General features: G+C 40.1%; 1 protein-coding gene across 1 annotated transcript in view; it reads right to left on the minus strand.

Annotated features, from left to right (window-relative positions):
- Positions 1-18,448, minus strand: part of LOC308038900 (tau-tubulin kinase 1-like) — a gene marked incomplete at its 3' end in the record, with an annotated part of 98,616 nt that overhangs the window by 61,508 nt on the left and 18,660 nt on the right. The window contains exons 3-5 of the mRNA XM_080341837.1: positions 6,880-6,953; positions 3,415-3,555; positions 2,080-2,184 (exon numbers count right to left, since the gene is read on the minus strand). Of these exons, the coding sequence (XP_080197963.1) occupies positions 2,080-2,184; positions 3,415-3,555; positions 6,880-6,953 (320 nt within the window). The remainder of the gene's footprint in view (positions 1-2,079; positions 2,185-3,414; positions 3,556-6,879; positions 6,954-18,448) is intronic.

The raw sequence follows: 18,448 nt of genomic DNA on the forward strand, positions 1-18,448 counted from the left end.
TTTTTAAATTTAAAACAACAACAACAAAAAACCACCTCATTTCGCTTGTCTTTATACCACACTTCAACCCTATCGCCTTCCTAATCCTTGGTGCATGATTTGGACAGCAATCACACCACGCTTCTCCAGGCAAATGTCTCAGTCTGCTAAGTGGGACTCAACAGTGGTATCAGGCAGCAGGGACACAACATAATCCAATAGCCTGGTGACTGTAACATAATGTCAAAAGCGATTGAAGTAATTTTTGCCAGAAACCTTCACTACCTGAACCATGGCATGGGAGAATAGGGTATTGGGCATATGAGACTACTCTATATGATCCTTCCACATCCCAAACAAACCGAGACTTTTTACCATGTTCAGCAGAGCATACTCCCACCCCTCTGGGGATCCTCAGATGTTTTTTCAGGAAAATATTATGTGTTATTATTCCTTCCATGACATCCATCTGTGTCAGGCAAGCAACCATCCACCAGAATTACCAGAATTAAGACTGACCTTCTCAGAGTCATGCATCCTAACAAAGACTCACCTCACCCACACCAACCCAAGCAGGATACAGCTTGTGAGACACAGCTGAAGAATATTTTGTTCTGAAAAATACTAAGGCTGGACGTCGTGCTGTTTCCAAAAACAGAGCCTGGGAGTACTCTCTAAGGATGGAGCAAAGTAAAAGCAAACTTTAAATTCGTAGGAAAAAGGAACTAAAGAGAGGATCCAAAAGAAGGAACATCTGGAAAAATGAATTTCTTTAATTTTAAAGAAAGAATAGTATTCAAACAACAGGACTTGAAATGCAGACTTAAAACATAATTGCTTCACTGAAGCAATTATTTAATTTTGCAGAAATCCAAATGCCAGGTTCAATCCATAATGAGCTTGAATTCTGACTGCAGGAAAAGGAAACGAGTGGGGCTGCATTTCGAAAAGGGCAATATGAAGAAGGGTTATCCCCCAAACTAAACAGCACTGACAAGGAAGACCAGTACACAGTGTGTGTCTTTTTAAATGCAAGATGAAGACACAACCTGTGGAGCTGCTTCTATCTACAGCTAAAAAGAAAAGGCTTGCAATGTCCAACTGAAAAGACTTATAAAAAAGAGGAAAAAATAGAAGAAAAATCCAGCAGTTGTTTTCATCTGCTAAAGATGCAAAATCTGCTCACTGATCTTTGCTTTCTTCCCAATCTCCAACGATAATCTGCACTACAGAGACTTCGAATCTAGCTCCCACCTTGTTAACATTTCTCGTGACAGCAATTATCTTGCAGATGGAAAAGATGTGCGGACCAAAATGTGTAAGCCTATGATGATAAACATATGATTGTCTAAGCCCTCCTTGCTTGCTCTGGGTTCCAAAATAAGTCTAGAAATGCTCTGACCAAGAGCATGGAAAGCTTAACATGTCCTTATGAGTGACCCCAGATAACACAGTGCTGGTAGAAGGACTTAATATAACACGTCATATAGTGCCTGTTATGTCTCCTGCTCTCACCTGCCCTCCAAGCAGGCCTGCTGAAATAATCCTACCAAGAAACCTGGACAGGGGGCAATATACACAAAACCAAAGCCAGGCAAGGGTGAGAACAGCATTACAGGTTGCAGTTCACAGTAAGCTCAGCATCAGAGACCAGGTCAGCTTCCAATTTGTAGCACTTTATTCATAAAAAGCTTTAAGAATGCACCAAACTGGTTCCCCAGATTCCAGAGAACTGAACTAGACCAGTCCTCTAGAACTACAGAGCTTACATGGCCAGCATTGGGCTCAGCCTCTTTGCTCAGTCAGCTGTAATGTACTCAGTAAGTATTCCAAGCCTGTGGAAAACAGGATTATCCTAAAGGCAAAAAGAAAAAAAAAGCAAAAAAAAAGCCACACACTTTCACACCTTCTCAGACCAAAGCAAACCTTCTTTCTTAGATTCCCAACTCAGTTGAAGCCACCTGTTGCTTCTCACCTTGCAGAAAATGCAGTCGAAAATAATGACCAAACATAACAACCACAACATGAACAAAAATCACAAAACCTTTCCATGCCTAAGCAGTTGCAGAAGTGAAAAAAAATTACATAAAATTTACTTACTGGCCGAACTTCACCAGTAGTGTTGGTATACTGACGGGCCAGACCAAAGTCTAACATGTAACACTTCCTGTATGTTGAAGGTAAGCGGCCCATGGCAAAATTGGACTAGACAGAGAAAGAATTAAAGAAAGAAAGCAAGAAAGAAAGAAAGAAAGAAAGAAAAAAGTCAGTTTGATACCAGCAACTTGGGTAAGAGTGGCCATTGTTAACAAAACCTTGTCATATAGCCCCACATGCCTCTAGTGGAAACATAAGTCAAAAAGCAGCATCTTAAGATGCATCCTAAACATCATGATTAGAGAATCACTGCCATTTTAATAAGTTCACCTTGCAGGTAAGTGACTGTGGAGTCTCAAAATAACTAAAATTCACATTAGCTTAGCTACATTTCAGCTGCTATAAGAAAGAACTACACTTAACACTACTAGCTTTGCAGTGAGAGCTCCATCACCTGCAAAACAGGCTAGAGTTATCGTAGACAAAAGTTTCTGTTCACGGTTCAGCTGCTAGTATGCAGTATTCTGCCCTAACTCCCAGAATTTCCATCCACTGTATTGCATTACCTAAATTAATCTGAACATTCAGCCATCCAAAGCACACTGGATTTGCTTCTTAGTTAATAAACTGACACAAACAGAGCAGCTCTTTTTTAACGCCCATGTTGAAGTTATATCCTTTACCATAATGGACAGCTGCTAAAGGATTTGTGGCCAGTCACATTAGTGACTGATTTTCAGCTGAATCTGATCAGCCAAAATCAGTTGATTTTAAAAGCAGCAAATTATTTTGCTGGAAGGAAGATGGTCTCAGGGATGGTGTAGCAACAAGTGTTCAGCTGCAGGAAAAAGACTGGATCTTATAGTGAGACTTGGAATTATCATGCCTCACCTAGGCAGATGACAAACACGGTGTGTTTCTGACACTGGAAACTGTGCTCCATTTTTTTTTTGCAATTGCTCAGAAAAGAATAAGAGGATTATTTAACTCAGTCAAATACATTAAATAGCATTTATTCAAGTGATGTGTCATAGAGCATGGCCTCCTTTCTGAAGCCCTTTTATATTAATAATTGGTTGAACTCCAAATGGTTGTTCAAAATTAGATTGCTTTGGCAGGTACAAGTATGACTGACAGCTACTAACCCACCATGGAGTAGCCTCTTCTGATAAAAACTAGCTTGCACTTAAAGGAATGACAATATGACCACTCTCAGTGGGAGTGTGCAAAGAGGCCTAAATGCCTCCACTGAGATCTGTCCATATTCAGGCTGTCTTTATTGACTCAAGCAGAACAGACAGACATACAACTAAAAGCAAAATTTCCAAAACAACATACAGGTTTGATGTCACGATGCAGGAATCCTACAGAGTGAATGGCTTCTATTGATTCCAGAATCTGTTTGCCTAATCGCAGCGTTGTGCTCAGCGTGAAAGTCCCTCGAGGCTGACTCCTTCTGAGATCTGCAAGATTTCGGCCCTGAAACAATCAACAAAACACTTAAACCATCACACTAAAGCAGAGCATTTCACAGCTGCAAGTTCTAACACGCATCCCCAAAAAAGCAGAAATGCAAATCAGGCAGGTGCTCACCTTATGTCTACTTTATTTCTTGTATATGATCTTCCAATACTTCATTTTAACTTTTAAGTGATGTATTTGCTGATAAGAAGGTACAAGACTGTTATCTTGGGAAGTTAGCTGATGTACTGTTTAGGAAATAGGCTTTGCATAGACAGCAGTGCCTCAGACTGTATGAGCCGAGCATCTCCTTACTGTTAAACCCAGACCGTATATTAATAGAAGCAGATTTAAGAACAACTTTTGACTGTTCTCTGAGCCATCTAAAAATTAAAGCAGTACAAATATAAGTGGGTCATGAAGCCACTATGAAGCTCACAGAAGCAGTTTCATCAAAAACTCCCTAGCTCACAACTGTGTGACTCAAGCTCAAGTCAGCACGGTTGTCGCAACAGCACAATGGAAAAAGTTGTCTATCAAGAGAATCATACCCAAAATCAGGAGAGGAGGATTTTTCTATTGACTTAAAAAATACTTACTAAAAAAAGTGGTAATCTACTTACAGTTAATTACATTTCTGGGGGGAAAAAAAATCTGCCAGTTGTGCATGAAAATAAAGACAATTTAGAAAACATAAAAAAAAGAGGACAGACTAAATACCAGAAGAATCACAGTGTTATTTGATTTCTGTCATCTCAGTTTCGTCTATACCTCTTTAGATTTGTGAAGAGAAAGAAGGTGTTAAAATGAGTATATTCTATAGCAGACTATCCCTCTAATCCACAGAACTAACACATTTATCAACTAATCAGAAACATTAGGAATAAGAGTCCACTTTCAGAGAACATGCATCAAGAGCAAAAGCTATAGGAACATGCTGATTATCATGATGTTATAGAATCTCTTAATTCTGCTTCTGCAAAGACATATATGCTTATAATACAAGTCCAGATGTATTCAAACAAAATTCACAACAGAAGATACATAAAACATTCCAAACATTTGATGAGAAAACAGAGATTGATCTCCAGACTAGTGGAATTCCATCTATTCATCCACCCATTTTCAGTTCTCCATTTACAGACACTACAGGGCCAACTGTAACTGGTTCTTTTAGCATATGACTCAAATTGGCTTGACCTACGTTTCACTTCAGGACTCTAGTCGCTTCTCTTTTTTAATTTTTGTGACAGTTTACTAGAGGCAGCACAGACTTGCCATTGCTATCCTGAAAGATGCATGATACTGAATTGACAGCAGATCTTCCTTTCCACTGTAAAGTGTTTCCTTGGGCATCAACTCTCTTACCCAATGGTAAAAGGGAAAGGCAGATGTTTTTTCAGAGCTGCACACTGAAATGTACCATAATTTTCCCCAGCTAGTTTGGGAGCCTATCCAGAAACAACCCAAGGCATGTGAATATCCAGTACTACCCCTAGGGAAAGAGAGAAAATTAGCATTATTTTCCAAACAAACACCATCAGGCTGGCTATGAAACGAAGCAGATGCAGTGAGTTGCAAAGCTTAGAGTTGAAGCCCCAGTCCCAGTGACTGAAGAGAAAGAGAAAATTGCAGTACCCAACAGTCACATGATAAACCATGTTTCAGCAGACCTTGAAGCTGAATTAAAATTTTAGCCTGAAGAGTGATGATGCAAAACTAGTTAATGCTTTAAGTATCAAAGTCTTCATTTGCAAATAGTGAAATGATTTTTAGCTCTGCCTACTCTACGAGCTCAGCTACGTAGTCAAGAACATGCCAGAAAGTAAGAGATTCTGTGCAGAGAAGTTTTTTTCTAAGGAACAGTCATCTTCATCAGGCACATTAAGGACAGGACTGGGGGTTAGAAGCCCTGTTGTTCCTTGAGCTCCAAATTAGCTCATTCAAGAACCATATTCACACCCACACTGCAGCAACAGCCAGGGTTGGTTAGAGAACAAAAGCTTTTTTTCTATCCGTAACAGCAGTCAGGATGCCAAGCATCAGGAATTTACCAGTTTTATATATCAGCCTTGCAAAATGGAAGTACACTTCAAAAGAATCAGAAGTTTATTTTAAAGAAGTACAGGGCTCTGCTGGTGGCTATTCTACTTCATTCACATTCACTAATTAAAAATAACCTTCCAGTTTATGCGACAGCTTACTTCTCTTTACTTAGTGTTCCAACCTTCTCACTTTCCTTCAGCATGTTCTGTCACCCAAATTATACATAAGGAAACATGACATGTGCTGTAAGCTCTTCAGGGAAGGGTAGGCTTGTATAATCATACAGTGCTTTGCACAGTAAAGCCCTGATCACACAAGCTGCAAGAGGGATAGGACAAGTTCCCTGTCAACTCTGGTATCAGGTGCTGAAACAGGCCAGCTTTCAAGGCAACTGTGCCAAAAAGAAGCACCTTTAGTTTGAAAGTATTCTCCTCAAGCCAGGGACAATCTTCCTCTCCTTAAAGGCCTTTTTTTCTGTGTTTTTAACTCAGCTATCTCTTCCCACTTGTTCCCCTCCAACTCTTTCTCCTGTAACTTTATGCTGTAAAAGAAAGGTGCTTTTGTGAAAAAGAAAGCAGTTTTCATCACAGTACCACTGTATTTGGGCTCTGAAGATCTAACTATATATGTTTTCTTGGTGAAGTTTCATGCTGAACCACACAGTTGCTCTTGCAGGTCCTGCTGTTATTGTGGCTTATGTAGACACTCACGTAATACTTCAGCTGTTTGATAGGAGTAGCTGTCTGTCCAGCAGTACAGTCACCATGTACACTCTACCCAAGGATTTAACTGTATTGAATTAATATGAGCAATTTTCAAAGAGGAGAAAACACTTTCACAGCAAAAGCCAGGCTACTGCTGAGCTTGGCAGAGACAGGTGAGCCAGAGATCACTTCCTTTCATAGAGAAGACTGTGTTGCTGATGTGACCACTGGCTCCCACTGCACTCTGAGCTCTGATACAAGACATATTTTGAATGCTGCAGAGCTCAGCAGGAGATATCTCAAACAGCTGCCACTGCTGCACAATACTGTGGATAGCTCCTGCAAGCATTCTGATTTGAATGTTTTCCACAGAAAATTGACAGAAAGACATCTGAAACAGAAAAGCAGATCTATGAAATACCTTAGAGATATGACAGCAACATCACCCCCTTCTCACTGTCTCCCATTCCACCCACTTTTGATGTACAACAAAGTCTCTACACCAGTTCTTGGCCTTATTCTCTCACTCTAAGTCCTTCCCTGTGATGCCACCTCCACGGGACGGGGGAGAGAGCAGAAGCAGAGAACTCACCTGAAGCTGCATGACCACATAATTAAATTTTTCATTCCTTCCACAGCCAATAAATCTGCAAACATGATCCTTCCCTGAAAAGAAACAGAAACATACAGAATGGAACATAACAACCCTGTGACCACGATTTTTAGAAAAATGGTTTCTGATCAAGGGTTTGTAACTGTAAGTGGCAGCAAGTAGGAAGTTTTGCAGAACAGACTGACTTTGTTTATACTTCTCAGTCTTGTAGCTCAGGAGAATACTGACACTCAACAAGAAAACTGCCTGTGTCATGAGTGGAAATCAGTGTCAGGGATCCTTGAAACCACAACTGGCACAGGGCACAAATGAGAGCGTGACAAAGTGCAGTGTATACTACCACCATGAGTATGGAAGACCACCACAGCCACCACCATCCCTGAACTAAACCATGAGTAGTACACATGACTCCATGGTTCCATAGGTTCACTGGCAGCATGCTTAAGCTCATTACACCAATTTTACTCAGTAAATGCTGACTTCTCCACACCACCAGAACAGTCACATATTAGCATTGCTTACCATGAAACAGCTAAACTAATGCTACATCAACATGGACAAACCCTGATTTTAATAGTCAGAAACACTTGGAAAAGAAAGATGCTCATGGAAAAACTCCATTGAAACATTAAAGCCATTTCATAATAAAAGAAGGAAATAAACCTGGGCAATTTCATGTCGAGTTCTGACATAGTGTTAGAAGTACAAACTACACCTATTCAGGCCAAATCAAAACCAACCAGCCACCCAGCAATGCTCAGTCAGTCCTATAGGCTCATTCTCCATAGTACGTAAGTGCTGCTGCAACGTCTACATTTCATCACGTGGTACCAGGCAGAATGTACCTTCAAGAAAATCCCCAAAAAACTGCAGAGACTGTGGTTTCAGATCCTGACCTCTAATGGATTTGGGATGGTGTGCTCTCTGTATTAGCAAAAGCGGAAGTATGATGCATGCATTTCTCTAATAGCAAACTACTGATAACAGAGTAAAGGTTGATGCACATAAGAAAGGCAAACATTTGGTTCCTGGTGGGGTTTCTAAGCAGAAAAGAGGGTGAGTGTTGTTGCATAGCTTTGTCCTGTATTTCTTTGTAGCACTTGAGCAATGGTGATTTTAATTAGTTTTTAAGCCAATGCACTTTGTTTCACACTTCCCAGTTTCTAAAAAAAAAAAGGAAGAACATGAACATATACAGTAATCAGTAACTGCACTGCCTGTAACAGCCTTAGGGCCCTGCTATTGCTCTAATTGTGTGCACTGTGGGCCTGAGGCATCAAGAACTGGTGGGGACAGCAAGACAGAACAGGGACGTGGAGAGCAGCAGGAGACAAGTGGCTTTCTCACTGGAGAACCAGTGCTTTGACCACAGCAATACATACAGCAGTGGAATATGAAGCTCCGTCCCAGGGCACTCGGTAAGAGCATCAAGAGCTCGCCCTCCAGGGCTTAGCAGCATCCCACAGCAGAACACCCACACTCTTACCACCAAGAGATAACAGAGCTGCTGGAAGCCAGAACTTGAGGGGCAGAGGCCTTGGCTACCCCTTCCTCCCTTCAGAAGAACAGGCTTAAAACCAACCAACCAACCAACTCACCCACCAACCAACCAACCAACCCTAGCATCCACCTACATCTGGTTAGATAAGCAGGAAGACTATGTGGCTGCAGATCCTTCAGGTCTCTGGCACAGACCTAAGGACATTGTGCAGTTTCAGGACTGAGTGTACAAGACCATGCTGAAATCATCAAGGAATTTCAAAAGCCACCATATTTCAGGAAAAGATATTCAGAGATCAGGAAAGTACCCTCTTCAGTACACATCAGGGCAGCCTCCACGCTCTTTCTTGATCCTTTTTTCCACATACCAAGTCCACGTTCCATGTCTGCCCATGAGTACTGGATACCACTCGTTTATTACTATCTGCAAATTCATTATAAATTCAGCATTGATTTTGATACACAGGCATTTGGTTTTCTGAGGGGACACTGGATGTAGCACACATCCTGGCCTGGGCATTACCAAGAAGGGACCACCAGCAAAGCCTCAACTGTCCTGCATGTCTTCCTGCCATGGGTCCCAACACTGACGGCTCTGCTGCCAATGTGAAGGCAACCTCAAACCCAGACTTGTAGCTACAAAGCAAACATATCTGCATAACCTCAGAAAGAACCAGTTATGTTTCTTTAGAAGCTTGTAATACCCATGTGCTTCAGCAAACTGGCAATATACACAGGTCTCAGACAGCATGGATGGTCCAGTGTAGGTTCACACTCATCCCAGATCTGACTCCTTTAAGTCCATACAGAGTCACACAGACCAGCCTGGCTTACTTACAGACACAATGACAGTCCCACTTTGCTTTGTTTTGCCTTTCAGAGCACTGGGAGATGGATATTGAGGCAATAGGCAAAACAATTACTGTTTCTACAGTAAATGAGAGCTACTTTGTGGTAAAAAAGGTATATTACTCCATTTTAAACTTGTTTTTATTGTTTTAAATATTTGCAAAGGACTGATTGGCAGGACACCATGTGCTTTTTATGGCTGTAAAACTACAGACAAGATTATTAAAAAACAATTCTCTGACAGGGAGAACCTGGCCAGCTAAATCAATCATTTCAGTGAAAGAGGAGTGGTAGTGCCCAACAGACTCAATTGTGACTTAAGACACATTCCTGCTAATTCGTTATTGCCTCTTCTGATTTCAAGTATATTCTTGAGACTCTTTTTTTTTTAAAATCAGTTTCCTCCATAAAATTATTGTTTTCTGAATCACAAAATTTTGCATTTAAATTTTTAATTTATTATCTTAAAGAACTGAATGCATATTTAGGCTATCAATGTGTTTCTGCTTACTACAATTTTTGAAACTGATGAAATTAATGTTAAAGATATTAAGGCCTACACGTGAGAAAGATGGGAGTAAAGGAGTATCAGGAGATGTTAAGGATGTACCTGTGAGAGAGAAGAGAGTAAAAGAGTAACATTGATGACAGCAAAAATATTTAATGAGATGTTACTGCTGTAACTTGTAACCAACAGTGAAGAGACACATAAATTGGTAAAACTGTATACAAATGCACTTGTGGCAATAAATGGCATCCACTACTTTCATCCTAGAAGAACCTGGTCTATGTTGTTTGTCCCTCTCAACTGCAACATCTCGTGACCCTGATGCGATCCTGTATGAAGAAGGATCTCGCATGAAAAAGAGACAGCAGTGAAGCTGTGACAGCCGAAGACGAGCTGTGGAGACAGAACCCGGTACAGCTGATAGAGCAGCAGGGGGGAGCTGCCGAAGATCTGGATCCTTGAAAAGACACCACGCCAAGAGCTGGTGAGCTACCGGGAACGTGGCGGGTGGAACTTATGTAAAGAAGAGGGTATTATTATCTACATGGAAATTGCTTCCGAAGAAGCAGGGTATTAGCCTTCTGGAATTGACTTAACAAAGGATGTTACTATGGGGCAAAGCACTACTGAAAGATCCAAAGAAACAACTGAACTGTTAACAACATGGCACTTGTTGGTAGAGACTTTGAGAGGATTAAAAGAGCAACAGGAACACACAGAGACAGCGGAGACGAGTGGCTTCCCTGCACTAGATTTGGAAAAAAAAAAAAAAAGTGCAGTGTTCCAAACCCTGAACCTCCCTTTTACTAATGATTCTCCAGCACCATTCAAGTCCACGTTATCTGATGACGAGGATGAGAATAAGGGTCTGCAGCATTTTTTTGAAAAGTTAAAAGAAAAAGGAGTATGTGTACATGTTGCCCCAAGATCAGATAAAAACCATGAAAGACTCAAGCAAAATTAGACCTATGCAATGTAACAGCTATAGATCATTTAGGACGGAACGATGGGGATTCGTTCAAATGGGCAGGTACCCCCAACTCCTCGAAGAGACACTAATTGGCACACCACAATTACAGGCACGATCGGTTTCTGAAATGCTGAGGCAGTCAGCAGACCTCTCATATTAAGCTATGATAAAGGTGCCTGAAACGGACAAAGCAGTCAAATCATGTACAACTATTAATCAGGGTCCCAATGAGAATTACATGCATTTTATTGACCATCTTCAAGAGGCCATCAATAAGCAGGTTGAAAACTTAGAAGATAAGGACACACTAGTGTTGAAATTAGCAGTAGAGAATATTAATGTTTGATATCAGCATGTTATCTGCGAGTTTTACAGTACATATTCTGTGTTTCTGTGTATTGCCTCTCTGAAAATCAAGCAGCTTGTCAGGAATGTGAGTTAATTGTTTTACTGGTTGTTAGAATTGTTTTTTTGTGCTATAAGTACACCATAAAACCTTCTCCCCACTTTTCCCACTCGTGCTGCAAGCAGCCCTGTGCTTCCCCCCGCCCCTCCCTCTTCTCATGGTTTTTACTTACAAGATGGGGTCGGAAATGACTATTTTCAGTCGTGTTCCTAAGAAATTCCTAATTTAAATTGTTAAACTCTGATTCGCATTGAAAAAAATAAAACAAAACAAAACAAACAAACAAACCACACACACACAAAACAAACAAAAAACAAACAAACAAAACACCAAAACCAGAAACAAAACAAACCCTAAATGCTATGATGGATGTGAACTTGCTATTGTATGAGGTTGTATTTAAAAGTTGCTAGAATATGAACTGATCTGGATCTAGGAAAATGGAATAATGGATTGATGTTTAATATGCTGGATTTTGACATCTGTAAATTTTAAAAGGTAAAGGAAGCTAAGGAATGTAACTATTGCTGAGCTACTTGGAATTTCATATAAAACGTACTATGGTTGGCATGAAATGGGAAAACAAAAAAGCAAAATATCCCAGGCCTGTGTTATACAGTTTGAATATAAATTTCAGGCCTGTGTCAAGGTGCAAGATAAACTCAGCTCATTGTAACCGAGGAGTTTGCCAAAGCCTCCCACTTTGTACCAGCAATTACGCCACCTGTGTGGCCTTCGCTATATCAAAACTGCAGCAAGAAGAGAAAGAAAAAAAAAAGAAAAAACCTGGTTGCCTGCTGCTAAGTGGAGAAAGGGGGGCTTTATTCCCCCCACTCTGACTTTTTTTTTCCTGAAGTGTTGTCATCCATCCTTGTTGCAGCACTGTGTTGCTTCTCGACTTTGAATCAGGGGTTGTTGGTGCTGTTTCTTATTGCTTCTGTCTTGTTTCCTAGGTTTTGGCACATCTGGGGAGAGAGCTCATCATTTTACCTCCTGGCTGAAATCTTTTCACACTGGTCAGCTTTAGGGGGTCAGAGTGCTCCGTGCTTCTCTGGGTCAGACTGGTACTGATTTGGGCGTGGAGTAGAGCCAGGCTGGTTTGATGTGGAGTTCGAACTAATTTGTTTTCATGCTGGGCTGGAGGTCATGCCAATCTCAGATGGGGGCGAGAGGGAGGTTTTATTCCACCCCCGCCCCCAGCAATGTTACTGCTAGAGAACTGTAATACTGCATGAAGGAGTCTGAGGGTGAAATTTAAAGGCATTGCCAGTGGATCCATAGTTCTAATGAAGCTGGGAAATTAAACAATTTTTTTTTTAATAGACTTTTTCTGTGGTAATTAGTTGTAAGAGACTTCTTAGTAAATTCACTGTGCTAGGTTTTGAGGTCATGGGAGAGAATGAAATAAAGGCTGTTTTTTGAGACCAATGGAATGCCAAATTTGGAACAAAGTTTTACCATATGAATTCTTGCATTTGCCAGAAAGCCCTATACCCTTACCTGGGTCAAGATTTCTTAAGTAAATTATAAGCTCAAATAACGTTTTCTGATAATTCTGTTCAGTTGCGTATCCTACAAGAAGCTGCTTGGATAGTGCAGATCTGCTTGCTGCAAGTGAGAAATCTCCAAGGAAATTTCAAATGCTGTATTTCCACTAGTATTAACAGCCAATGTTTCGATAAAGCAAATACTACACTGATAGAACTGAAACAGGACTTCGATCCAGTAAGGGAGAACAATATCCAACAAATATGACAACCAAAATGGACTTAGAGACTTTGATGAATAAATTTACTACAACCTTACAGGCTGATTGCATTCGACTAGACTTGCAGATTCGTCTCTTTATAGCTACAACATAGAAACAACCTGTGGCTATTGTGGGACAGTATGATAAGATTGCTAACAGACTGATATACTGATTGTTACTCTGATCAAGAAATGCAGGGAATTAATTTAAGTCGTAATAGGCCATGATCCTTTCATCATATATGTATAATTTTGAAATTTAATTTTGATTTTTTTATTTGCTATCTATGTCATTGTAAATTGCACTAGCCGATTTTCTTAAGAGCACAGCTTTTGGCATGCATAAATGTAAATTGCTGCCGAACCTGCAAGTCTTTAACACCAGGTCACAGACCATACTTGTATCTGGTCTGATCCTACATACTTGCACAGTTTTTGTTGGTGGTTCTGGGAAGTCTCATAAAGCTGTAGTGGTCTAGGATGAAGATAACAACTGGCATCCTTCTGTAAAAATTATTAAAGGTTCAACCCAACTAGCAGAACTTGGTGCAGCTTTACGTTACTTAGAGCTTTTTAAGGAGGAACCTCTAAATTTGATTTGTGATTCTGAGTACGTAGTCAAGGTCCAACACACGTATCTGATTCTGAACTGTATTTTTTTTAGAAAAACAAAAAGGGGGCAGAAGTGGGGAAAACACCACAAAACCAATTGTCAAAAGCATTGTATGTGATGAATCACTTATATCTATGTGGTGCAGCCCAAATTTGCCCTGTGATGAAACACTTTGCAAGTACGACGCAAAAACATGCTAAATCAGAAAGAACCTACATTAATTATGGTCAAATCACTAGTTAATGGTCAATGGAAAGGGTCACATCAATTGATAAGCTGGGGGAGAGTCTATGCTTGTGTCTTCACAGATCAAAGGCCGCAATGGTTGCCGGCACAAAATGTGAAACCTGCCCTATCTTCCTGACAATGATTGCTGCAGCTGCTGCATTTTGGATGCCTGCACAAAGACTAACATGTGGATTACTTTAGCCAACAGGACTGGCCAGGACTCTATATGCCTAGCTATGGCATCTACGGAAAACCCATTCCACACATGCTTGGCTGGCATCCCCCTTGATGACTACAGCAGCACCACACAACTGTTTCAAAATAGCGGTTGGTGCAAAGGCATTGCAACAAACTGTAATAATACCAACACGGCACTTTGGATTAATTGCCTCCTGGAAGCAGATATTGAACCACAGGAACTGGAATTGCTGGCATCTATGCCCATGGATGCTTGTATCCAGCTGGTTTGTGAAAAGTGTCAGAACAATACACAAGAACATAAATGGACAAAACTGCAAAATGTTAATTCTGCCCTTGGTGACTATAGAAATGAAACTCGATGGTGTAATGCCTCGCAGAAGAATCCAAGGGGTGTTGTTGCTAATGTGGGACAGCAACCCCAAAACCTCCTGTATGGTGTATTCTTGATCTGCGGAGGTAGAGCCTGGCCAGGAATTACTTCTAATGTTGTTGAAGTACCATGTATTTTAGGACAATTAACTCTCTCAATGCCCGATGTATCTATGATAATAGATCACAGAAGAGCAAGATGGGAAAAACACATTTTGCATGTATATGAGTCAAAATGTGATGATAATGTAGATATTTGGTGATCGGGGTTAAGGTTTTTAGGATCTCTTGTATCTGGTGTTGGCACACATAAAGCCTTAAATACTTTAGAAAAATTTGGATGCTGGCTAGTTAAGCAAACTAACAGAACTTCTAAGGCTTCAAGTGGACTTTTGTTAGATGTAGATTCTGTAAGACATGCTACACTGCAGAACAGAGCCGCAATAAACTTTTTGTTATTAGCAAAAGGACATGGGTGTGAAGATTTTGATGGGATTCGTTAAATAGATTGTTAAGTGTTTGGGGGCTTTCAGGGTTGTTGTTATCAGTAGTGAAAACGGAACTGATTGTCTTGATGATTGCTGTGGTTGTGTTACTAATGTTGTCATGGATGATTGCTGCAAAGAGCCCTGCAGTGGACAACAAAGGGAATTTTTTTAGCACAAACACAAAAAGGGGATTACGGTGGGCCCGTGGATTCCCTGACGGAGGGCATGCGAACAGAAATTAGCGTTGAAGATATTAAGCAAGAAAGATATACCCGCGAGAAAGATGGGAGTAATGGAGTATCAGGAGATGTTAAGGATGTACCCGTGAGAAAGAAGGGAGTAAAAGACTAACATTGATGATAGCAAAAACAGCCATTGAGATGTTACTGCTGTAACTTGTAACCAATAGTGAAGAGACAAATTAATTGGTAAAACTGTATACAAATGCACTTGTGGCAATAAATGGCATCTACTACTTTCATCCTGGAAGAACCTGGTCTATGTCGTTTGTCCATCTCAGCTGCGTCAGAGGCTGAGTCGGATGTCACTTTGGGATTCCTGTAGATCAGTGCTGAGGCTGATCAGAATGATGGAGCCCACAAGAACAATACTGTTAATAAATTCCTGTGCAGCCAGGATGATGAAACTGTCACACTTTCCTTTCAGGCAGGAGGAAATAGCCTTATTTCATCACACATGCCCTCCTCAAGGATGAAGATCATAGCACAGAGAGCAGCAAAGCATATTTTAACCCAGAAAAGTAAGAAAAGGGAAAAAAAAAGATTTTTTGAGATATGTTTAGTATGGGAAGCCTCACAACCATTTTACTGCACTAAGTGCCAGAGCACATGTCCTCCTTTGCTAGGCTATTCCACTGAACACTCACTCTGATATTACAGAAGATCACAAGCTCATACTTTAGAAAACAAGTCCTACATCTGTATTTGTTTATTACTAAAACAAAGCAGTTATCTTCCAACAAAGTAAAGGAACAGAGCAAGAGATTATAAAGAGTTTTGACCTATTAACTAACTGAAATAGGTTGGAGGAATAAGTCAGCCTGATGTTCATAAACACTAACCTGAGAAAACTTTCCTGTTTTATTTTGTTTCATATGCATTCATTTTTTCCAAGCACTTAGTTAAAACAATGTTTTAATATTCACCCACAGAAAAATATTCTACCGCTGCCTTTAAACTAAAATGAACTTGATAATCTCTCACATAATACTGTGTAATAAATACAAATATTTCAGTTACTGAAATGGTCTTCACCATCTTTGTTCTGAAGGAACTTAAAAACTACAGTCAATAACCTTGTTCTAATCTATAAAAATAACTTTGAGTATCTGGAAAAACCTTCCATCCTAGGATAGATATTCATCATCTTGTAGAGACGTGATTAAAAACCCATGTTAATACTTAAAATCTTTCACTGCATGAAAAGCTTCCATTACACAACACTTAAAAAATTAAATTATGACCCTTTTATTTTTCCCCACAAATCAATTTCAAATTGCTGTAAACTAATATTCATTTCAATCTTCTACTGATTTAAGTTCTTAAATATAAAGATATTTTCAGTACAGCAATGAAACTAATCAAATAAACAGAAGACTGAAATGTGTGACACTATTGTTGCAATTTGAAGTATATTTTTTTTCTGGTAACAGATTCCATGTTTCCCACATTTTCATCTGCAGAAAACAAATAACCACTCTTTTCCCCAAAGGAGTTCAATAATTTAATATTTTAAATTTATGCTAAAATTATTTTGTGATTCATCTCCAGAGAAGAGCTCCCTCATTGCTAACAGTCAACCCCAAACACTGAAGAAACTTTTGCTGTGTAGGTTATAATAAATCTCATGGCAATTATTGTTAATCTCATAAATGTTACCTTAAGATTCTTTTATGTCCTCTGCAGTACAAGACCAACACTTGATATAACAGTGTAAGTCCAGCAGTGGCCACCAGGATGGCTTCAGGAAAAGGAGAATGTGACATTCAAACAATTAGAGGAAATGGCCTCAAGTTGCGCCAGGGGAGGTTTAGATTGGATATTAGGAAAAAATTCTTCATGGAAAGGGTTTTTAGGCATTGAAACAGGCTGCCCAGGGAAGTGGTGGAGTCACCATCCCTAGAGCTGCTAAAATGATGCAGAGATGAGGTTATTAGGGACATTGTTTAGAGGTGGACTTGGCAGTACCTGTTTAATCATTGGACTCAAATATCTTAAAGGTCTTTTCCAACTAAATGATTCTATGAATCTGTGAATGAAAGTAGGATAGGATTGGGTTTGTTCAGCCTTAGGAAGGCAGCAGAGGGTGATCTAACTGCTGTCTGGAGCCACCTAACAGAAGAATTCCAAGAAGCTGGAGCCTGACCTTTCTTAGAGGTGCACAGAGAGGCATTGGACATGAGCTGCAACACGGGAAATTCCCATTAGGTGTAAATTCTTTTTCACCACAAGGGTGGACAAGCCCTGGAACAAGGGTCTAGAGAGGTTGTGGGATCTTCATCTTTGGAGATGATTCAAAACTTCACTGGAAAAGGCCCAGAGCAACCTAATCTATTTCTTTCTGCTTGGAGCAATAGGTTGTACTGAAGACCTTCAGAAGTGCCCCCTGCCAGCTTAAATTATGCCCTGGATCTATCCATGCCAAACACTCATTTTACCTTAAGGCCTGCCTCTCCAATCAGCAGCGACCTCTGACTTCTCTAATCACAAATTCAGCTTAATTCCATCAATCATCAATCAAGTTTCCTTTTATTCAGGTAATTCATGAAGTATCGAAACCAATGGTGTACTGTGGCAAAAAATAACAAGAATGGCACAGCCATCCAGCAGCTCAACCCTCAAGACAACTGCACAGGAAAATCCCAGGTGCTTAGTGACATAACTTGTTTGAGCACTTAGCACTGCCAGGGTCTCTATTGTATGTGCAGTTGTGGACATCTAGCTATACAATTGCTCTCACTAGCATTTGAAAGGCTCTTTCTCGTGTTCTACATTGTAGATACAATACACATTCTACAGCTATCCTCTTTTTCATTCACCTGCCAACATTAGTATCAGGTTTATCAGCTTATCAAAGATTTCATGTTGTAGGGATATTGAATTCAGTTCTGTACAAATACTCTAAAGAAATGAAGGATCCACCAGAACTAGAAAATGAAATAAGAGTTATTTTTATCATTTTTTTAACTTTATTTGGAAATGGTGCCTGTAGTTTTGAACATGAAAGAAAACAAATTCCATGCTGGAAGTAAGGCTTAAATAACTACATTATCCAATACTAATCAATGAGGATTTCATTAACTGGGTTAACCTTGCTGGTGCTTCTGTAATATATGAATGAACTAATGGACATAAAAACAAAAGGGCGGTCACCATCTTCTAATCAAACAGCAAAAGGTAAAACTGCCTGACCTTGCATGGCATAATTTCCTCTACTTGTTTCCCAAGACCACCAAAAACTTTAAGGTAATAGAATGGTTTGTGTTGGAAGGGACCTTCAAAGCTCATCTAGTCCACCCCCACTGCAGTGAGCAGGGACATCTTCAACCAGATCAGGTTGCTCAGAGCCCCATCCAGCCTGGCCTTGAATGTTTCCAGGGATGGGGCATCTACCACCTCTCTGGGCAATCTGGGACAGTGTTCCACCA

Source organism: Nesoenas mayeri, assembly GCF_963082525.1.
Source record: "Nesoenas mayeri genome assembly, chromosome: 3".
In the NCBI taxonomy this organism is placed as follows: Eukaryota; Metazoa; Chordata; class Aves; order Columbiformes; family Columbidae; genus Nesoenas; species Nesoenas mayeri.